This window comes from Ranitomeya variabilis, chromosome 6 (genome assembly GCF_051348905.1).
Source record: "Ranitomeya variabilis isolate aRanVar5 chromosome 6, aRanVar5.hap1, whole genome shotgun sequence".
NCBI lineage: Eukaryota > Metazoa > Chordata > Amphibia > Anura > Dendrobatidae > Ranitomeya > Ranitomeya variabilis.
The window spans coordinates 496,840,283-496,861,268 of NC_135237.1; the positions used below are offsets into that span (position 1 = coordinate 496,840,283).

The 20,986-nt window shown below is 42.9% G+C and overlaps 1 protein-coding gene across 1 annotated transcript in view; it reads left to right on the forward strand.

Moving 5' to 3' along the window:
* ATP6V0D2 (ATPase H+ transporting V0 subunit d2) overlaps nt 1-20,470 on the forward strand; it is a 75,711-nt gene extending 55,241 nt beyond the window's left edge. Inside the window, exons 3-8 of the mRNA XM_077270777.1 lie at nt 2,228-2,406; nt 7,115-7,194; nt 9,000-9,077; nt 17,296-17,472; nt 17,949-18,026; nt 18,839-20,470. Coding sequence (XP_077126892.1) covers nt 2,228-2,406; nt 7,115-7,194; nt 9,000-9,077; nt 17,296-17,472; nt 17,949-18,026; nt 18,839-19,000 — 754 coding nt within the window. The 3' untranslated portion in view covers nt 19,001-20,470. The remainder of the gene's footprint in view (nt 1-2,227; nt 2,407-7,114; nt 7,195-8,999; nt 9,078-17,295; nt 17,473-17,948; nt 18,027-18,838) is intronic.
* The last annotated feature ends 516 nt before the right edge of the window (nt 20,471-20,986 follow it).

Sequence of the window (20,986 nt, forward strand, 5' to 3'; positions counted from 1 at the left end):
CAGTATGAGGCAATGAACCACCCTCCCTGAACTGAATACAACCAGCTATGGATGGCCTATGTGGCTGCACTCAGACTAGAGAGTGGGCTGCACTCACACACACACACACACACACAGACCTTGCAGATCGCTGTGAAAACAGCGCTACAAGGCAAAAGCAAGGTGAATAGTAGGTGAACACAGCGGTTGCTAAATTAGCCTTTGGAAAGCACAAAGAAGCAAATCGCTATCTCTAAACTGTCCCTCAGTCAGCAAACAGCGTCCTGTCACTAACTGAATTCACAGCAGAGTGATCGCAAAATGGCGCCAGCGACTTTTAAACTGCATCATGACATCATTTCAGCAGCCAATCACAGCCTTGCCAGTAGTTTCATGCCCTCCATGCTAAACAGGATGTGCCCACACTTGGAATCATTCTCATTGGCTGAATTTCGGAATTTTGAATCTGGGAACTTCCGATTCCGGTATCCGATACGCGGCAAGTATCGGAATCCCGGTATCGGAATTCCGATACCGCAAGTATCGGCCGATACCCGATACTTGCGGTATCGGAATGCTCAACACTACTAGGCAGCAAAACTCTGAAGGGAAAAAAAAAAAAAAAAAAAAAATTCCCTTAAACACTTCTATTTCTCCTGCTTCAGCCCAAAATATTAACACTTTGTGGGCCGGCTATACTGTCATGAATCCCCAATGGCTAGGGATAGCACAGGACAAACAAAGTACAAATAAATAACGGACGAGCTCTAGGGTGATGGAACCTGGGCTGACCGCTGCCCTACGCCTGACAAACGCAACTAGAGATAGCCAGGGAGCGTGCCTACGTTGGTTCTAGACGCCACGCACCAGCCTAAGAGCTAACTAGTACTGCAGAGAAAATAAGACCTCACTTGCCTCCAGAGGAATGAACCCCAAAAGATATAGTTGCCCCCTCACATGTATTGACGGTGAAATGAGAGGAAGGCACACACATAGAGATGATATATATAGCTTTAGCAAATTGAGGCCCGCTGTAAACTAGAAAGCAGAAAGATACAAAAGGGGACTGAGCGGTCAGCAAAAAACCCTAATCAAAAATACCATCCTGAGATTACAAGAACCCATGTGCCAACTCATGGCACATGGGGAGAACCTCAGTCCACTAGAGCTACCAGCTAGCATAGAGACATAATAAGCAAGCTGGACAAAAAACCAAACAACTGAAAATCAGCACTTAGCTTATCCTGAAAGATCTGGGAGCAGGTAGGCAGGAACCAAACAGAGCACATCTGAATACATTGATAGCCGGCAAGGGAATGACAGAAAGGCCAGGTAAAATAGGAAACACCCAGCCTCTGATGGACAGGTGGAAACCAAAGGCCGCAACCCACCAAAGTCACCCAGTACCAGCAGCAACCACCAGAGGGAGCCCACAAACAGAATCCACAACAGGTTAATAGTGTTCTGAATCTGCCCAGTGCCCACAATTAGAGCCCCACTGCTGGGAGGAAATTATGAATTTTATTTCCCCCAGCAGAGTTCGAGTTTTAGTCACGGGGCGGCATCGGCGCGCGTTCAGTCACCGCTCATTCAGTCACCACTCGTTCAGTCACCGCTCTGTGTATAGAGAGCAGCGGTTGTAACAGCACCCCGGCACTGACCACCATCCGGCCCCAATGCTGGGCAGCAATCGTAGCATATTGTCTTGTTGCAGTCACTGTCACTGTCAGAGGCAGTAGCCGACATCTGACTTCTGTGGTGCAGGCTCAGCTGCTGAGCAAGCTCCATATATAATATTACATCAAGGGAACCGAAAGTGTTAACTTCTTTTGGACATACTGGATCAGTTGTCTCCAAAATGTTCATACATTTCAGTAGACAGCCACTTCTTCCTAATAAATGTGTAGCTTAATTTTTTTTATAGACTGTGGGATTTGTGATACATTTATAGGTTCAAATGTGCAGAATTCTTAACCTACAGAAATGGCATAACTGTGTTGTTATAATCTCCAATAGCCAAGACATTTCATGAAATGGAATCTAAATGTATGTATTGTTGTGTGTCTAGGGAACCTTTTCTTGGGTTAATGACCCTTGATGTCTGAAAAGCATAAGTAAATTCTATGGACTATGTTGTAATATAGGAATATCATAGACAAGATGAATAACTCGCTTCCTTTACAAAGTGACACGCGGTAAATAGGTTTGGCTCTGATGAACATTGACATTTTCTCATTATTATCTGTAGGTACAGCTACATGATTGATAACATCATCCTACTCATCACAGGAACTTTACACCAGAGACCTATTTCTGAACTGGTTCCTAAGTGCCATCCCCTGGGCAGCTTTGACCAGATGGAAGCAGTCAACATTGCCCAGACTCCTGCGGACCTATTCAATGCGATCATTGTGGACACTCCTCTTGGTTTGTGCAACTTATTACCTAGTTTATAATATATAATACTCTGCAAATAAAACCATTTTAACATATTCATTACAGACGCATGTAATATTTTATAATTTTTTGAAAATTTCCTGGTCTCTCATAAAACCATTAAGGGAAGAGAGCAGAAATAGGATAACCTTGTCCTAGCTTTTAAGGTGAAAGTAGACATTAGTCCATCGAATTCAACCTATGACCTAATATGTTGATCCAGAGGAAGGCAGAAGTCCCATGAGGAAGATGCCAATTGCCACATTTTAGGGGAAAAATTCCTTCCCGACTCCAGAAACGGCAATCAGACTAGTTACCTGCATCAGCGCACCATCGCGGAATTCAGTGCCCATAACCTGTAATATGTTTATTAAAAATGGCATCCGAATACTCCTTGTACTTTTTTTTTTGTGTGAATTAACCATTACAACATCTTGCAGTAGAGACTTCCATAATCTCAGTGCTCGCATAATAAAGAATTCATAGTCTCATTACTTTCACAGTAAAGAATCGCTGTCTGTCATTATAATTAAACCCTAGTTTCTTTAGACATAAAAGATACCTCCGTGTCCCCATTGCTGGCCTAGTTGTAAAAAGATTATTAAAAAGATATCTCTACTGTCCTTTCATATATTTGTACATTGCGATAAGATGACCCCTAAACCTTCTTTTTTCCATACTAAATAACAAGTTTGATATCCTTTTTTGGTTCTGCAGTTCACCCATTCCCTTAGTACCCCTGGTCGCTCGTCTCTGCACTCCCTGTTGTTCAGCTATCTCTTTCTTATACACTAGAGAGCCCAAAAACGAAAGCAGAGTGGCCTGACTAGTGACATTTATTAAGGCAAAATTCTCTTCTCTAAGGCATCCAAGTCTTTTTAATGCAGCTAATGATTTTATGTGCCTTGGCAGCAGCTGCCTGGCACTGGTCTCTAAAAATTATAGTTTGCTCCCACCCATACACCAAAGTCTTCTTTCAGTGACAGTCTTACACAGAATTTTACATTTAGCAATTAAATGTACATTTTATCTCCTCAGTTCAAATTCATGACCTTACAATTATCTATATTAAACTACAATTACCATTTCTCCATCCCAAACCTCCAGCTTATATACAGTAAATCTCACTGTAATATTAAGTTATTCTTCTGTGCTGAGTAATTTGCAGTGTTTAGTATCATCTGCATATATTGACATTTTACTCTATATGCCCTCTTTCAAGGTCATTAATAAATATATTTTTTTTTTTTTAAAGAAGGCCCAATACTGACCCCTGGGCTACCTCTTGTTAGCTGTGATCCACTCAGAATGTGTTCCATTTGTTTCCTATCATGTAACCAGTTGCTATCCTGATTATACATATTTTACCTTTGTCCAATCGTACTCATTTTTGGTATCAACATTTTATATGGCACCATATTGAATGCCATTGAAAAGTCCAGATAGAGGACATTCACACCCTTATCCTGGTTCAGTCTTGAACTTACCTTCTTATCGAAGCATTTTAGATTAGTTTCAGGACCGATCCTTTATATTGATTTTGGGTCATGAGGTTATTTTTAGTGAGAAACTTAAAAATAGCATCTATGAGAAAACCTTCAAAGATTTTTCCCACAGTAGAGATTAAGCATTCCAGCCTTTAATTTCCAAGCTCAGTTTTTGCCCCCTTTTTTGAATTTTGACACCTCATTTGCTATGCGCCAGTCCTCTGGTACAGACTCTGCTATTATAGAATCTGTGAATATTACAACTAATTGTCTGTCTACCACGGTACTTAATCCTGCTCGCAGGAGTATGCCATTAGTGTTTTTGAGGCGACAATGTACTTGCTGCTGGGTTAAGCAGGTGACATTCAATGTAGAATTTATAGTGTGGAAGCAAGGAGGAGAAATCCAGCACCACAAACATAAAAATCTTCTTTATTGGTACATATTAAAATACCAATAACATCCATATTGGCTTAGAGCAATAAAAAACACTGATGCGTTTCTTGTGCGTCAAGCACCTTTAGTCATGGTAGGAGAAACTTCGGTAAAGATGCTGAGGTCAAAACATGGAACACATACACTATGAGAGCAGAGAACACAGACCTTAACCAGAGGAGCACAAAAGTATATCTGGCAGCTTCCAGCAGTAAGCTGGAAGCTATAGTAGGCTGTGATGCTTTCCAATTGGCCGAAGAAAGGAGTTGATAAGTTAATAAAAAAATCTATGAAAATGAACAAATGAAAGTCAGACATTGCTTTTCACCCATGCTTCCACAGAATTAAAAAAAAAATAAAATTCATGAAATAGGCCTGGACAGAAATGATGGTACCCCTGAAAAATAATGTGACAAAAGGGACATCACAATCACGGTGTGTCCACTAATTAGCATCACAAGTGTCTACAATCTTGGAATCAGTGAGGGAGGCTGTATATAGAGCTACAGATACTCACTGTGCTGTTTGGTGACATGGTGTGTATCACACTCAACATGGACCAGAGGAAGCCAAGGAAAGAGTTATCTCAGGAGATTAGAAAGAAAATTATAGACAAACATGTTAAAGGTAAAACTTATAAGACCATCTCCAAGCAGCTTGATGTTCCTGTGCCTACAGTTGCACATATTATTCAGAAATTTAAGATCCGTGGGACTGTAGCCAACTTCCCTGGACGTGGGCGCAGGAGGAAAATTGATGACAAATCAAAGAGACAGAATACGAATGGTAACAAAAGAGCCCAGAAAAACTTACAGACTAAAGGTGAACTTCACGCTCAAGGAACATCATTGTCAGATCACACCATCTGTCGTTGTATGAGCCAAAGTGGACTTCATGGGAGACAACCAAGGAGGATACCATTGTTGTAAAAAAATCATAAGAAAGCCAGACTGGAATTTGCCAAACTACATGTTGACAGGCCACAAAGCTTCAGAGAGAATGTCCTCTGGACAGATGAGACAAAAGTTTAAATTTTTGGCAAGGCACATCAGCTCTATGTTCACAGACAGGAAAATGAAGCATATCAAAAAAAGAACACGGTCCCTATTGTGAAACATGGAGGAGGCTCTGTTATGTTCTGGGGCTGCTTTGCTGCATCTGGCACAGGGTGTCTAGAATCTGTGCAGGGTACAATTAAATCTCAAGACTATCAAGGGATTCTAGAGAGAAATGTGCTGCCCAGTGTCAGAAAGCTTGGTTTCAGTGGCAGGTCATGGGTCATGCAACAGGATAATGACCCAAAACACACATCTAAAAACACCCAAGAATGGCTAAGAGGAAAAGATTGGACTATTCTGAAGTGGCCTACTATGAGCCCTGACCTAAATCCTATTGAGCATTTTTGGAAAGAGCTGAAACATGTTGTCTGGAAAAGGCAACCTTCAAACACGAGACAGCTGGAGCAGTTTGCTCTTGATGAGTAGGCCAAAATACCTGTCGAGATGGGCAGAAGTCTCATTGACAGTTACAGGACTCTTTTTATTGCAGTGATTGCCTCAAAAGGTTGTGCAACAAAATATAAAGCTAGTCATTTCTGTCCAGGTCTATTTCATGAGTTTTATTTATTTGTTTAATTTTGTGAAAGCATGGTTGAAAAGCAATGTCTGACTTTCATTTGTTCATTTTCATAGTTTTTTTTATTTATTATTACTTTTGTCAGATTCAAGTTATTTCTGTGACCATTGTGGGTTTTTCTGTCATTAAACGAGGGTTACCAACAATTTTGACCACGAGTGTACGTATTACAGGCTTTCCCAATACCCAGAGCATGTTAAACAAAATGGTTAAAAAAGAAAAAGAATGGTATAACCTCCTTTACAACTCACCTGCTCTGGTACCTTTTTGTCTTCCATTACTCTGCACTTGAGCTTCCTGTTCTGAGTAGGCCTCGGGTGACACCCAACATGATGACACAACATCAGGACCTTATACGGGGGCCTCGCCTGAAGCGATAACTGGGCAAACGTGTGTTGTCTGAAGCATACTCAGTGTAGGAAGGGATGGTGCAGAGTGAATGAAGACCAGAAGAGACTAGAGACGAAGGAATGCCCCAAATAACAGATGGGGAGCTGAAGTAACCCAAGCTGAGTGCACACCAATCTGAATTATTAGTAAAACTGATTATTTCATCTCTAGAACTTCTAATACTTATATATTAAGTGCCACAAAATCTGTCCAATAGAAAATTAATAGAGTGGCAGCCAATCATGTACACTACCATAGAATAAAGGTGCCCCATTCTTGTGATGAGTGGGTTCTGAGTGGTCGAACCACACACAACACAAATGGCTCTACTAGTAAGATAACACACAAAAATGAGGCATGAGAACTTTCTAAACAAAAGTATACCAATATATGAACATGATGTTCATACCTCCAATGAGGCTTAGATCCCGATGTGTTCCAGCAGCCTTCTGAAGGTGAAAAAAGTGCCCTCCAATAAGATGCTGTCCTAAACATTGACTTTTTGACACTGACAATTCATTGAAACTTTCATTGCAGAGAAATGGTAATAAAATATATTCCTTATGCTCCTCAGACGCCATTATACACTCATGAATGTGGCCTCGGTAAGGGAACATCCATGTTGATATCTCTGTGGACTTCCACTGCTGTTTGGAAATTACTTGTTTGTAGATGGTTCATAAAGTCTTATCATTGCTCATCCCAGGAATAACAACATTGTAAAGTTCTGTTGTTTTTTTTTTCATTTCTAGCTGACTTTTTCCAAGATTGCCTGTCAGAAAATGATATGGATGAGATGAATATTGAAATTATGCGAAACAAACTGTACAAGGTACGGTCTACTGGACATTGACAGCTAGACACTGATTTCATACCTGGCTGAGGAATGTTTAACTTTAAGTCTGTACTTTTGCATTGCTGTGCTTTTTTCCCTCCCCTTCTTCCGAGAGCCATATCAGCTTTTTTGTTTTTTTTCTGTAGACATAGTTGTATGAGGGCTTGTTTTCTACTGGATGAGTTGTAGCTTTGAAAAAAATCCAAATGTTTAGAACTGGTGAAAAAAAACGCAATTCCAGAAATGTTGCTTGAGTTTTATTGTTAGAGCATTCATGGTGTGGTACAAATGACCTGGCAACATGATTTTTCAGGTCAGTACAATTATAATGACACCAAACTCTTAAAGTATTTTTTCATATTGGTTAAAAAGTTGTTTTTCCGAGATCCTTAACGTTTTTATTTTCCCCTCGACGGGTTGTTTTTTCCGTGAGGATTTGACAGTTTGATTATTACCTCAATTTGTGGTACATGCAATGTTTTGAAAGGATTTTATTGCATTTTTGGAAGGGTGTGAGGTGCTTAATAAAGGTTATTCTCGCATTTCAATTTTTTTTCGTTTACATCTTTTACTACATTAATTTTATATTTTTTGCCATCGAACTGTGTTTTACTTAGATCTTTTACAGACATGGTAATATTATATATCTTTGTTTTTATTATTTTGTTAATTTGGAAAGTGGGGGCGATACAAACTTTTATGTTTTTTATGTTGTAATATTTTTTAAAACTTTTTTTTATTACTTTTAACTTAGAGGAACAGAACACGCGATAGTATTGTAGTATCTAGTGAAAAATCATGATTGACAATGAAGCCCAGCTACAGGCTGGGCTTCATATGAGTACAAAGGTGGCAATGATGGGATCCATCAGCAGGTCACGGGCTGCCATAGAAACCCATTGTAAACACGTGCGTGCATGGGGTAGGACAAAGGGCACTTAATGGGATATCCCATCAGGTAAAGGCTGTCTGATATTGATAGCTGCAGTTAACTGGTTAAACCGCAGCGATTGGGGTTAGTTCCAGACGCTAGTGTTAGAGTAGCTCTTTAACACATATGGCACATGTCATGTAAGGAGTATGGAGTGAACATCCAATGTCGTGAAGGGGTTATTGTGTACCTCCAATTTCAGTAACCTTTTGACATGCCATAATAAAAATTCTTAAGATTTGATCAGCTGGGTACCAAATACAGAAACCAACACTATTTGCTGAAACGAAGGAGCAGAAGTATTAAACTGAGCAAATTGACCCCCGGACTATATCGAGTGGTGTGCAGAAGCTCATGTACTATCTATAAGCCTGACCCCACCACTGAGGAGGGTAGAGACCAACACCGCCATATTGGCTCAGTGTTTCAGGGCTTCTCTCCTCGTCTTAGTAACTGGTGAGGGTTTTGGCATTCGGATCTTCCCAAGCTAAGCTTCTGACGTGTCACTATGTCATGTCAAACGTTTTCTGGATCTGAAAAAGTAAATATGGCACCTTATAATACAGGCAGTCAAAATGCTAATGAGGGGCCTAGCCTATTCCAGTGAATGAGTGCTGTTGCCCCTTCAGTGGGAGTCCTGAGGTTTGGACACTAATGGAATATTTCCAAAGAATTCCATCTGACCAGGGGAAAGCAACAAATAAGACAATGTAATACCATGATAGGTTAGATTGATGGTCTTGGAACAGCTATAAATTATGAGATTACTTACAAAGTGCTGGATGTTCTAATAAAACCACAAAATGCCTTTTTACGATATTATATGAAAAATTCCCTATACTCTATTTATTATGTCTGTTTTCTCTATCAGTCATATCTAGAGGCTTTCTACAAATTCTGCAAAGCTCTTGGAGGAACGACACAAGAAATAATGTGCCCTATTCTTGAGGTAAAAAAAAAATGCCTAAAGCATCCGGATTACCATTTTTGTATAGATTTGTAATTATAGGCACTTGGTAAAGGGAATCTGGAACCCATTTTTCTGCTTTCCCACCTGAGGACAGAATACAACTTGTTACAAAGCCCCTATACATAGCAATGTATTCCTTACTGTGTTGTGTGTGGTAGTCCTGATAAAATCCTTGCTTTTCTCCTTCAGGGATTTTGAGCTGAGGGTCCTCCCCAATAGCTATGCACCCCAGGGAGCCCTAAATATTTATGTCGGGAGCTACTGTACATACCGACCAACAGCTATCTCCCAATATACAGTATAGGAAAAACACTGTTAAGCAGTGAGAGAGGAAGAGTGGAGACACAGCTCAAGAATAAAAGGACTCAAAGACATGGTATATTAAACTAGTGACAGGCACCATCCAGTATAAAGATGCAATGCCGCATCCATTTTTCTCGTATTAAAAATAAAAATACTTCCAAAATTCTCCTACTCATTAAAGGGGTTGTCTGGCCTAGGCTACAAGTCTGCAGTCACTCTATATGTGACTGAAGACTTGTGATTCCTCACACTGCAAGTGATGTGCACTGTGAAGATTCTCCAGTCTGGCACTAGGAACAGCGGGATTGTGACTGCAAGTGCGTTATTTGCAACATTGTGGATTTTTTTGCACTAGCATAAAGTTGATATCAAAATTAACCTCCATTTATCCACACTATACTGCATGTAGAGGACAAGTCAGAAAAAGAGGAACAGTAGTTAAAATACTTGTATATGTGATCTTGGGCAGTATCTGTGCCGTATATCAGTTAATAAGGACACATTTTTTATACAGTGTGTCCGTAAAGTCGTGGTGCACTTTTGAACAGTCACAGGATCTATTTATAGTGTACATTTTGGTGCCCTTTCTCTGGCCCAATCATAAAGTGCTTGGCAGTTAGACAATGGCAGTTGGACAGGGCAGGAGACAGGTAAGTTTTTCATACAAACATGCTCCTTGGTCAGTCATACTATATTATGCATTGATCATATCAATCTGCTTCTTATTTGTTTTTACTTCTGCTTTCTCACAAATCGCCCAACCTTTAACACATTCTGTGCACTCTCTCCATATCCAGCCCTCCCTTCTCCCCTCTCCCATGTATAACTCTGAGGCTCTACTGACATTTCTTACCCACTGCAAACCATCCACTACCTCCATGCAACACTCAAAACATTCATACAAATCATCTCACCACTTGCTCTTCCTGTTTTTTTTCCTTTTACTAGTTGCAGGCGACATCTCCCCCAACCCTGGGCCTCCCTCCACCAGCATACATTACTCTCCTCCAGCTGCATATAGAAACCCTGCTAATCTTATTAACATTCAGTGTATGCCTTCTCCTATCGCTTTCCACTGTGCTCTCTGGAATGCACGGTCTGTGTGTAACAAAACTAACTTACATTCAAGATTTTTTCCTCTTTAACTCCCTTAACCTTCTGGCTATTACAGAAACCTGGATCCAGCATTCAGACACCACCGCCGCTGCTGCTTTCTCGCTTGGTGGATTTAAATTTTCACATACCGCCATACTTGAGAACAGAACAGACAGGGTGGAGGTGTTGGTTTGTTCCTTTCATCACAATGTGCATTCCAGGTCATCCCCCCGGTTCTCTCACTTACATTTTCTTCCTTTGAAGTCCATGCCGTCAGACTCTTTAAGCCCTTCTCCTTGCAAGTGGCGGTTGTTTATCGCCCTCCAGGCTCCTCCTGCCAGTTTCTAGACCATTTTGCCACCTGGCTTACTCACTTTCTATCCTGTGACATCCCCACCCTCATCATGGGAGACAATAACATCCCCATCAATGATCCCCTTTCCCAAACTGCCTCTCATCTTCTTTCTCTAACTTCTTCATTCGGCCTCTCACATTTTACTAATTCTCCTACGCATGAGGATGGGAATACTCTGGACCTGGTTTTCTCCCGTCCCGGCTCGCTGCACGAATTTACTAACTCCCCTCTCCCGCTCTCGGACCACAACCTTCTTCCTTCTCTGTCAGGAATTGGCTCCTCACCCGAGACACCCCCACTTACTACACTTATCGGAATACACGTACCATTAAGAAAGACCATTCAGAAATACCCGACACAGACAACGGCAGTCCTGGCACACAATGCAAACACGCTTTCTTCAGCGCTGCTCAAGGTGTGGAGAGCGGTAGTGGAGAAAATCATTCTTAGCAGAAGACTTCATCCACTATAAGTTCATGCTCAAAACTTATAACTCTGCCCTTCATCTGGCCAAACAATCCTACTTCACCACCCTCATCACCTCACTATCCAACAACCCAAAACGAGTTTTTGAAACCTTAAATTCCCTCCTGAAACCTAAAGTACAGGCCCCCATCACCAACCTCAGCGGTGAGGATCTGGCCACTTATTTCCTAGAAAAAATTAACCACATCCATCAGGATAACTGAGCCCAATCTTCTCAGTGCCTGGATCCCCTTCCCTGCCGCACCTCAAGCTCACTAGACATCATTGAGCCTGTTTCAGAAGAAGAAGTTTCCAAGCTCCTCGCTTCTGCTCGGAATACAACCTGCAACAGTGACCCCCATTCCTTCACCTCTTCTGCAGTCTCTCTCACCAGTGGTCACCACTTACCTGACTAAAATATTTGACCTCTCTCTTTCTTCATGTATCTTTCCCTCCTCATTTAAACATGCCATCATAACCCCTTTACTTAAAAAGCCATCCCTGGACCAGAACTGCACTGCTAAGTACAGTCCTATCTCTAACCTTTCTGGAGCGCCCCCACACCGCCGCAGGGCCTAGGGGTACCCGGCACCGGGCCTCTGGGTCTCAGTCCTGGGGTTGTCACGGTGGCTAGACCCGGTCCGTGGCCCTGTCCGTCAGTGGGGGACGTCCGGTAGGATAAGTGGTGGTGTAGCGGTGCAGTTGTGGGGTGCAGGTCGCGATAAATAACGAGGACACCAGGTTGCAGTCTCTTTACCTCTTTACTGGAGATCTCTGAGTCCTCAGTCCAGAATATGGTTCACCAGGCTGCGCAAGTCCGGTCGGTCCAATGGCACCTCCAGAGTTCACTTCACAGGTGGAAATCAGTGCCTTCCTTCTTAGCGCTATGTGTTGTAGTCCTTCCCTGCTATGCTTACGGAAAGTACCCCACAACTGTTGTGTCTGTTTCTTAAGTTCCCTCACAACAACTCGATTAACTGATCTTCTGCTAATCATCCGTCCCTTCCTGATGTTACAGTTAGAACGGCACCCGTTTGACGGGTAGGCCTGGAGTTCTTCCGGGACCCTAGAGTCGCCCCTCTCCCGCAATTGCCTCCCAAGACTTCATAGGTGATTTAGGTGAGACAGCCTGCCTTAGACTGACTGTCCTGCCGCTGTTTAGAGTATTGCTTGAAGCTGGATATTATGATACTCTCTCGGCGTTCCGGCCACCGGTTGTGCGCCTCAGTAGAATGTTGCCTCGGTCTTACAGCACGACTCCTACTGGTATTCTCCTATCGCTTTGATCTCGTTTCTCACTCAGCACAATCTATCTCTCTTCTAATCCTTTCTTGGGCACCGCCGCTACCCGGAGCAGGCACGGTCCCGTTACGTTCGTTCTCGTTGCCAAGCCTCTGTCAGGATCCCACCCCTAACAGAGACCCTACTGTCTCTTCCCCTACAACACCCTCTGCCACAAGGTGTTGCCTGGTTCCAACCCAGTCAGCTTTCTCTCTAACTTCCTGCCTGACCCCCAGTTTTACCAGTCTGTGAGGAGTGGCCTAATGAATAGAACCCTTAGCTCCCCCTGAAGGCCCGGCGGTGAAATGAATTGGTGTCTGTGATACCTGATTAGATGAACTCCTTCAGTGCCATCAGATGCACCATAGCTCCCCATAGTGGCGGAGCCACAGCACTGCAACGACCAGGACTCTGGGGCGCTGCATTTCCTTCATCTCTAAACTCCTGGAACGCTTGGTCCACTCCCGTCTAACCCGCTATCTCTCGTATAACTCTCTTATCGACCCCTTACAATCTGGTTTCCGCTCTTTACACCCCACCGAAACTGCCCTCACTAAAGTCTCTAATGTTCTAATAACAGCTAAATCCAAAGGTCATTGCTCCCTGCTGATTCTCCTGGATCTCTCTGTCACATTTGACACTGTGGATCACCAGCTCCTCCTCACTATGCTCCGCTCAATAGGCCTCAAGGACACAGCCCTCTCCTGGTTCTCCTCCTACCTCTCTGAGCACTCCTTCACTGTATCTTTTGCTGGCTCCTCTTCCTCTCCTCGTCCCCTTACTAACGGGGTTCCGCAGGGCTCAGTCCTAGGCTCCCTCCTCTTCTCTCTATACACTGCCCCTATTGGACAAACAATCAGCAGATTTGGGTTCCAGTACCATCTCTATGCTGACGACACCCAATTATACACTTCTTCCCCTGACATCACCTCCACCCTAATTCAAAATACCAAGGATTGTCTGTCTACTGTCTCTAACATCATGTCCTCCCTCTATCTGAAACTAAATCTCTCCAAAACTGAACTTCTTGTGTTTCTCCCCTCTACTAACCTCACTCTACTTAACATCGAAATTACCCTGGAGGGTTCAACCATAACTCCCAAGAAGCATGCCCGCTGTCTTGGGGTCATATTCGACACCGAACTTTCATTTACTCCCTATATCCGTTCACTCACTCGCTCTTGTCACCTGCATCTTAAAAACATCTCCAGAGTCCGACCTTTTCTCACCTTTGAAACTGCTAAGACTCTTACTGTCGCTCTTATTCATTCTCGTCTGGACTACTGCAACTCTCTTCTGATCAGTCTCCCTCTTACTAAACTTTCTCCTCTCCAATCCATCTTGAATGCTGCAGCCAGGGTCATATTTCTGTCCAACTGCTTCACCGATGCCTCCATCTTGTGCCAGCCATTACACTGGCTACCCATTCCCTACAGGGTCCAGTATAAACTCATCTCTCTCACCCACAAAGCTCTCCACAGTTCTGCACCGCCTTATATCTCCTCTCTCGTCTCTGTCTATCGCCCTACACGTGCCCTCCTTTCTACAAATGACCTAAGACTAAGGCCATGTGCACACGTTCAGTATTTTTCGCGTTTTTTTCTCGTTTTTTCGCTGCCGCCATAGCCTGTAATGGTGAGCGCGTCGCTAGCGCCCACCCACATTGGGCGTGCGCTAGCGAGGTCGCGTCATTTGAGTGACGGTCCTCGGACGCTGCTTGCAGCGTCCGCGGCGCGCCCGAGGTCCGTTCCTCGCTAGTGCAGATCGGGGATCTGCGCTAGCGGGGACGCCGAACGCGGACCCTAGAGAAGCATTGCGTTAGCGCAATCCGCTAGCGCTATGCGCTTAACGGATTGCCCTAACGCAATGTGACCCTAGCCTAACACCCCTAAAGTGAACGTGTTGTGTGGCCTGATGCATGATAAGGTGATAGGCCCATTTTTTGTCACGAAGCGGTCTGTGATGGCAAACACGTATCTCGACATAATGGAATTGTATGCAGTGTCACAATGTCCAGAAGGTATCATCTTTCAACAGGGCAGCACTCCTCCACACTATGCTACCATTGTTCGTGAGTTTCTAGATAGAACATTCCCTCGGCGGTGGATAGGCAGGGGTTCTGTCAAGCCATGGCCACCATGATCCCCGGATCTGACACCTTAGACTTCTACTTTTGGGGTTATGTGAAGCAACATGTGTACATTGAACATATCAAAAACATTAATCACTTAAAACAGAGAATCACAGACGTTATTCACTCTGTTGGACCAGATGTCCTTCCCTGTGTGTGGCAAGAACTTCACTATCATTGGATGTGGGTAGGTCAACAAATGGAGCCCACATCGAACCGCATTGAATAGGTATGTGCTACACCCGCTAGGACCGTGGTGTACTCGGAACCGGGTCGGACGGTTCTTAAAGGGGTAGTCATGGCAGCAGTGACCTTGTCCGTGACCCTGGGCACTCAACAAAAGGGGAGGAGGGAATGTTTGTAGGGAATAAGGGAAATGTTCATGATGCCACCTGTAGTACTCAGTTATAGATGGCCGACGCTGCTTAAGGAAACATCTGGGGCTGATGGTGATACAGCTGAGTTGTTATATCTCTCCACAGGTAGAGCTTAGTCCCCAGGGCAGTTAAAGATGTTAAAGTTGGTGATGGTGGATGTAGTGCAGGGTAAATGGTGCAATAAAGAGAGAGGACACAGCAAGGTGCAGTTTTCACTTTTCACTCACAGTTCGAGTACGGTATCCAGCCGGGTGCTGCATCCTCCTGGTCAATGGGACAGCCAACTCTCCAGTAGCTTGGGGCACTTGTCCAGAACCCCTTCTTATGTGCCTTTTCCTAGCTGACTCTTTGCACTGGCTCCACCTCTCCTGCCCTGTGCTCCACACACAGTTTCCTAAGCTGGTAATCGCTGGTCCTGCTGGGTGACGTCCTCACTGTCCCCTTGACATCTGTGACTCCCTTTTTAGTGAGCTGTGTGTGGCTGTCACACATAAAGATACGACAGCCTCTGGTTTCCTAGCTGGGACCAGTAGTACCTCCACTAGTTCAGGGTCGGTCCCCCACTGCGACCTGGTCCCTCCACCTGACTACAGTCAGCGTGGATGCGGGCACCACGGGTGGTTTCCACACTTCCCGTGCCCCAAGGACCTCTTCGTTCCTTCTCTCCCCTCTGACTTTCTTCTTCTCTGTTCTCTCATGCTGGGACGAGCTCCTGTCAGCTCCAGTCCCTGGCTTCAACATCTTCTCACTCCACTTCATCAACTCCTCCTCTTCTCCTACTTTCTCCACCCACACCTTCTACCTATTCCCTCCCTGGCCTGGAGAGGTCTAGTGATGGGTGCAAGTGTTAGGGTTCTGTACATTGTCCCCTCCTTACCAGAGAGTTGGAGTACCACACCTCTGGCTGAGATGCAGTACCTCTGTGGCGACTGGACCCTCAGGGGCGCAACATATGAAACTGGAAGAGTTTTTCTTTTATTTGGAGCAGATTTCACATTTCTATCGTTTTTCGCTGAATTCCAGTGACTGGTCAAAAGTGCTCCATGACTTTACGGACACACTGTATATAGTACAACATCATAAAATCTGCTTTGTCTTTGGCTTTGGATTTCCATGAATGTAGGATAGTAAAGCATTATGATATTGACTACTAGATTTATTTTCTATACTCTTATATACTTTATTTAAAGGAGTTGTGCCACGAAGAAAAGTATATTTTAATCAATAGATCTTGGAATAAAAATAAGTTCCACAATTGAATGTGTTTAAAACATTTTTTCCTGTGCTGAGGTAATCTTATAAATGTGCCTCTGTGGAATGTCTGTGTCTGACCGTGCAGGAACATGGTTGGATATACCACAGCTACTGGCCAGTGGAGGAAGCAAAAGATTATACGCGCCAATCCTGCGCCAATCCTCTGGAATGCTCTACCCCAAGATATTAGGACCATCCACAACTTGCATAGCTTTAGGCGCTCACTCAAAACTCATTTGTTCAGAGCGGCCTATCGCGTTCCCTAATCAGTCATTTTATGTTTGTGTGTGTGTGTAGCCCATTCACTATCTCACCTACCCCCCACCCCCTGAAGATGGCTGGACCATCATTGTAAATACACACCTGTACTTTGTATCTCCCCACCTCATTGTAGATTGTAAGCTCTCACGAGCAGGGTCGTCTTATTTTGCTTTATTACTGTATTGTTAACATTGTTACCTATGACTGTTGTGTTTGAAACTGTTAAACTGTAAAGCGCTGCGGAATATGTTGGCGCTATATAAATAAAGATTATTATTATTATATTATTATATTATACAGATATTACAGCACGGGATCACAGCTAATTCTTTGAAGAAAAATATTGCTTAAAAACAGGCAGGGAAATGTTTTACTCACAAAAAGAATCTGCTGTGATCCTATGCTGTAATATCTGTATACTCTTTTGCTTCCTCCCCTGCCCAGGAGCTGTGGTATGATCAGACCATGTTCCTGCATAGTCAGATACAGCTATTGCCCAGTACACAGCAGGAGCACATTCATAAGATTATCTCAGCACAGGAACATTTTTTTTAAAACACATCCAATTGAGGAGTTTATTTTTATTCACAGATGTATTGTTTAAAATGTAATTTTGTTCTTGAGAAAACCACTTTAAATAAATGGCCACCATATATAATTCTCTCTCTCTCGCAGTTTGAAGCCGATAGACGAGCATTTATCATCACTATCAATTCATTTGGCACTGAGCTTAACAAAGAAGACCGGGAGACTTTGTACCCAACATGTGGCAAACTGTATCCAGAGGGACTACGACTACTTGCCAGCGCAGATGACTATGATCAAGTGAAGAACACAGCAGAATTCTACGCTGTATGTACAATCTCAATAGCATGTGTGCGGGCTTTAGATAGACATCATTTTATTTATCAAAACATTGAGAATATTTATATACTGAATTATTAATTACATTTAAAGAAACATAATGAAAATGATGGTTTATTATCAATATCAGAAAATATGAAAAACTCAGGATCAAATGCCGGTCATTGTGCACTTACAGTAATCGTGTAAGCTCTCCTTTCCAAAGGACTTCCAATCTCAAGACAGAAGTACCACCTCATATATTGATATGCCGGTAGAGTGTATACATGGGAAAACTGTGGAACAAGGGCATATAACATGATACTGACCTGAGTCTAAGGGGTCTGGTTATTTCACGGCAACATGAGAAAAGAAAAGTTTTTAGAAAGACCTCATACCTCTCCTGTCTTTGTAGCCAGGCCTGAATAGTCATCAGTTATGGTAGAGCAGTTGGTCCGAATACATTCTGGTTTGTCTTTTTGCAGGAGTACAGAGCACTGTTTGAAGGAGTTGGAAGCGGAACTGGAGAAAAGACTTTAGAAGACAAGTTTTTTGAACATGAGGTAGGGCATAAAGTAAAAATGTGCTCTTAGTCAAGATTTGGTATCCTGTGAAATGGGACCTGACCGTTGGTATAAGCTGCCCAAACCAAACTGCCAGTAGGTATCAGACACTGTCTCTGTCATTTTGACAGTTATATTTTACTCTCCGCTTGCCCTGGACCATGCGGCTCAGGTGACCAGATCCAGATCATAGTCTCCGGCGATGTCTACTGTCCTGCTCCCCTTGAGTGACAGGTCTCTCCTTATACATAGACATGCAGAGAAACCTGTCATTCAAGGGGTGATTAACACATAGAAGCCGGCCTCTTGGACCAGTCACTGAAGCCACCGGCTCCTACATGTATGTTTTCTCTGAAACTATGCACAGTAAAACATTAGTGGCTGAGATTATGGAGTCAGTGTGTGATACCTCTGCCCGTGGTTCAGGCAGCATGTAGCAGCTGTATGGGTATGTTTAATGTCCCTAAAGAGTTAATGTTCTGGTGAACAAACAACAGTTCATAAATTTAATAGATGGCCATTAATGTAAATGTAATGTAAAAGTGGTTGAGCCACAGTCACAATGTATCAGCTATCCACTGTATAAGTGATCGCAGGGATCCCACCCTCAGTGCGTCCCCCATTTGATTGAAGCAGCTGTCGCACCCGTGCGCGGATGCTCCATTCACTGACGATGGGACTGATGAAGGTAGCCAAGAATAGATGGGACCCTCGGTGATCAGGCACTTATCACCTATCTGCTGGATCAGTGACAAGTTCTAATTATCAGATGTCACACAGAGTAATTAGTTTATTTTGTTCTTTGTTCCCAGGTGAAGATGAACGTGCTGGCATTTAACAATCAGTTCCACTTCGGGGTCTTTTACGCCTACATTAAGTTGAAGGAGCAGGAATGCCGTAATGTCGTGTGGATTGCTGAGTGTATTTCTCAAAGGCACAGAACAAAAATTAATAACTACATCCCTATTCTGTAAACTGTCTATTCATCCACAACGTTGATGGTTATAGTACTCAGGCATTTTTCTTATAATATTGCATTTATCAAATTACTGAAAATTCCAAATTATGTTTTGATCAAGTATCTGGAACATAAGAAAGAATATGTTTAATATGGAGTAGAATGTGTTATATTTAAAGACGGCAATGTGGGGAAAGCATGGTTGGAAGAAAATCTAAAGGCTGAACATTGTTATTTTGTTAATCTCTGTAGTACCCTAAATATCTGCTTACAGCAAGGAACCTCCGTTGAAGGAGTCAGTATCATACAAAGGCGTACATGCTTGTAAGGAGGAACTGTTCATAGTTTTATAGCTTTGAGGTTGAGAGAAGACCATCAAGTTCCACCATCAACCTGACATTTTGATCAAGAGAAAGACAAAAAATCTACTTGCCACATACTAGGAGAAAAATTTCTTCCCGACTCCACATACGGCAACCAGACTTGTTCCATGTATCAACGTTCCATCACAGAATCTACAGGGTGGGACATGTATATGGATACACCCTAAATAAAATGGGAATGGTTGGTGATATCAACTTCCTGTTTGCAGCACATTAGTATATGGGAGGAGGAAACTTTTCAAGATGGTTGGTGACCATGGCGGCCATTTTGAAGTTGGCCATTTTGGATCCAACTTTATTTTTTCCAAAGGGAAGAGGGTCATGTGACACATCAAACTTATTGAGAATTTCACAAGAAAAACAATGGTGTGCTTGGGTTTAACGTAACTTTATTCTTCCATGAGTTATTTACAAGCTTCTCTTTGTTAACAGCCATTGATATGTCGCACAGGTTAAGACGTAAGGAGTGGATAGAAATTGTGTTGATGTCTGGTGAACGCAGTATCCGGGTCATTGCCGCAGATTTCAATGCAAGACACCCTATGCAAGAAACTGTCACCATTCCCATGTTATTTAGTTGTATCCATATAAATGGCCAACCCAAAAACGTTTGCCTCATCACTAAACATAATGTTCTGTGTAAACTGATGGTCCCATTCAAATTTTTGTTTTGACCATTCTGCAAATTCAGCTCACGGATCTGGGTCATCCTCGGATTTTGTAAGGGTTCAATTTGTGAGTAGCTAATATCCGCCAAAGGCATGTTCAACTGATGCCAGATCGGCGTGCTGAATTGGCAGAATGGGCAAAACAAAAATTGGCAATGCCAATCAAGCAGCAGAGGCCTCTTTGGGCAGGCGGGAGTGAAGAGGTGAACCGTCACCCCCACTAGTGCACTTGTAGTGAAATTTGCTGATGTTTAGACAACTTCATTTTGATGAAAAGGATCACTGCATTGTAAAAAATAAGTATGGCAGCCATTGTTGCACACTGCCCTATCTTGCACTATCTCTTCTCATAGCAAAAATGTTTCTGACGAGTTTCCTTTATGATTGTGGTATATAAATGTTCTGCATTTGCTTAATAAACATAGCTGTATGTGATCGACATTTCCCAATGAACGTATGTTATAGAACCTTTCGATTTAGTGGTAACCATTACATGATCTGTTTAAGTTTTGGCAATACTTTGTTTCATTTAATGAAATTCTCAACAATATCCGGAGTTCTGCAAACATAATAATAATTTATAAACTCATATACTATCTTAGTCACTCTTCAGCAAACAAGGAATTAAAGGGATTATCAAAGATTGTAAATTATCCCGTATCCATGGAATATTGGATAACTTACTGATCACTGCGAATCTGACCCCTGAACCTGAGACTAGGACCCTGTAGAGTCTAATTTAAAAAAAATGGAGGCCAAACATTCGCATCATGACTCCATTCATTGGATATGTGTCTGCTGGATAGCCATTCATTGTCTATGGTACTATTGGAGACAGTTGAATAACTCCATTCTCGGGATTGGTGGGTGTCCCAAGTCATACCCAAGGGAATCACAAACTTTTCCCTTATCCTCTGATACAATCCTATCATAATTCCCCATGACTCCTCC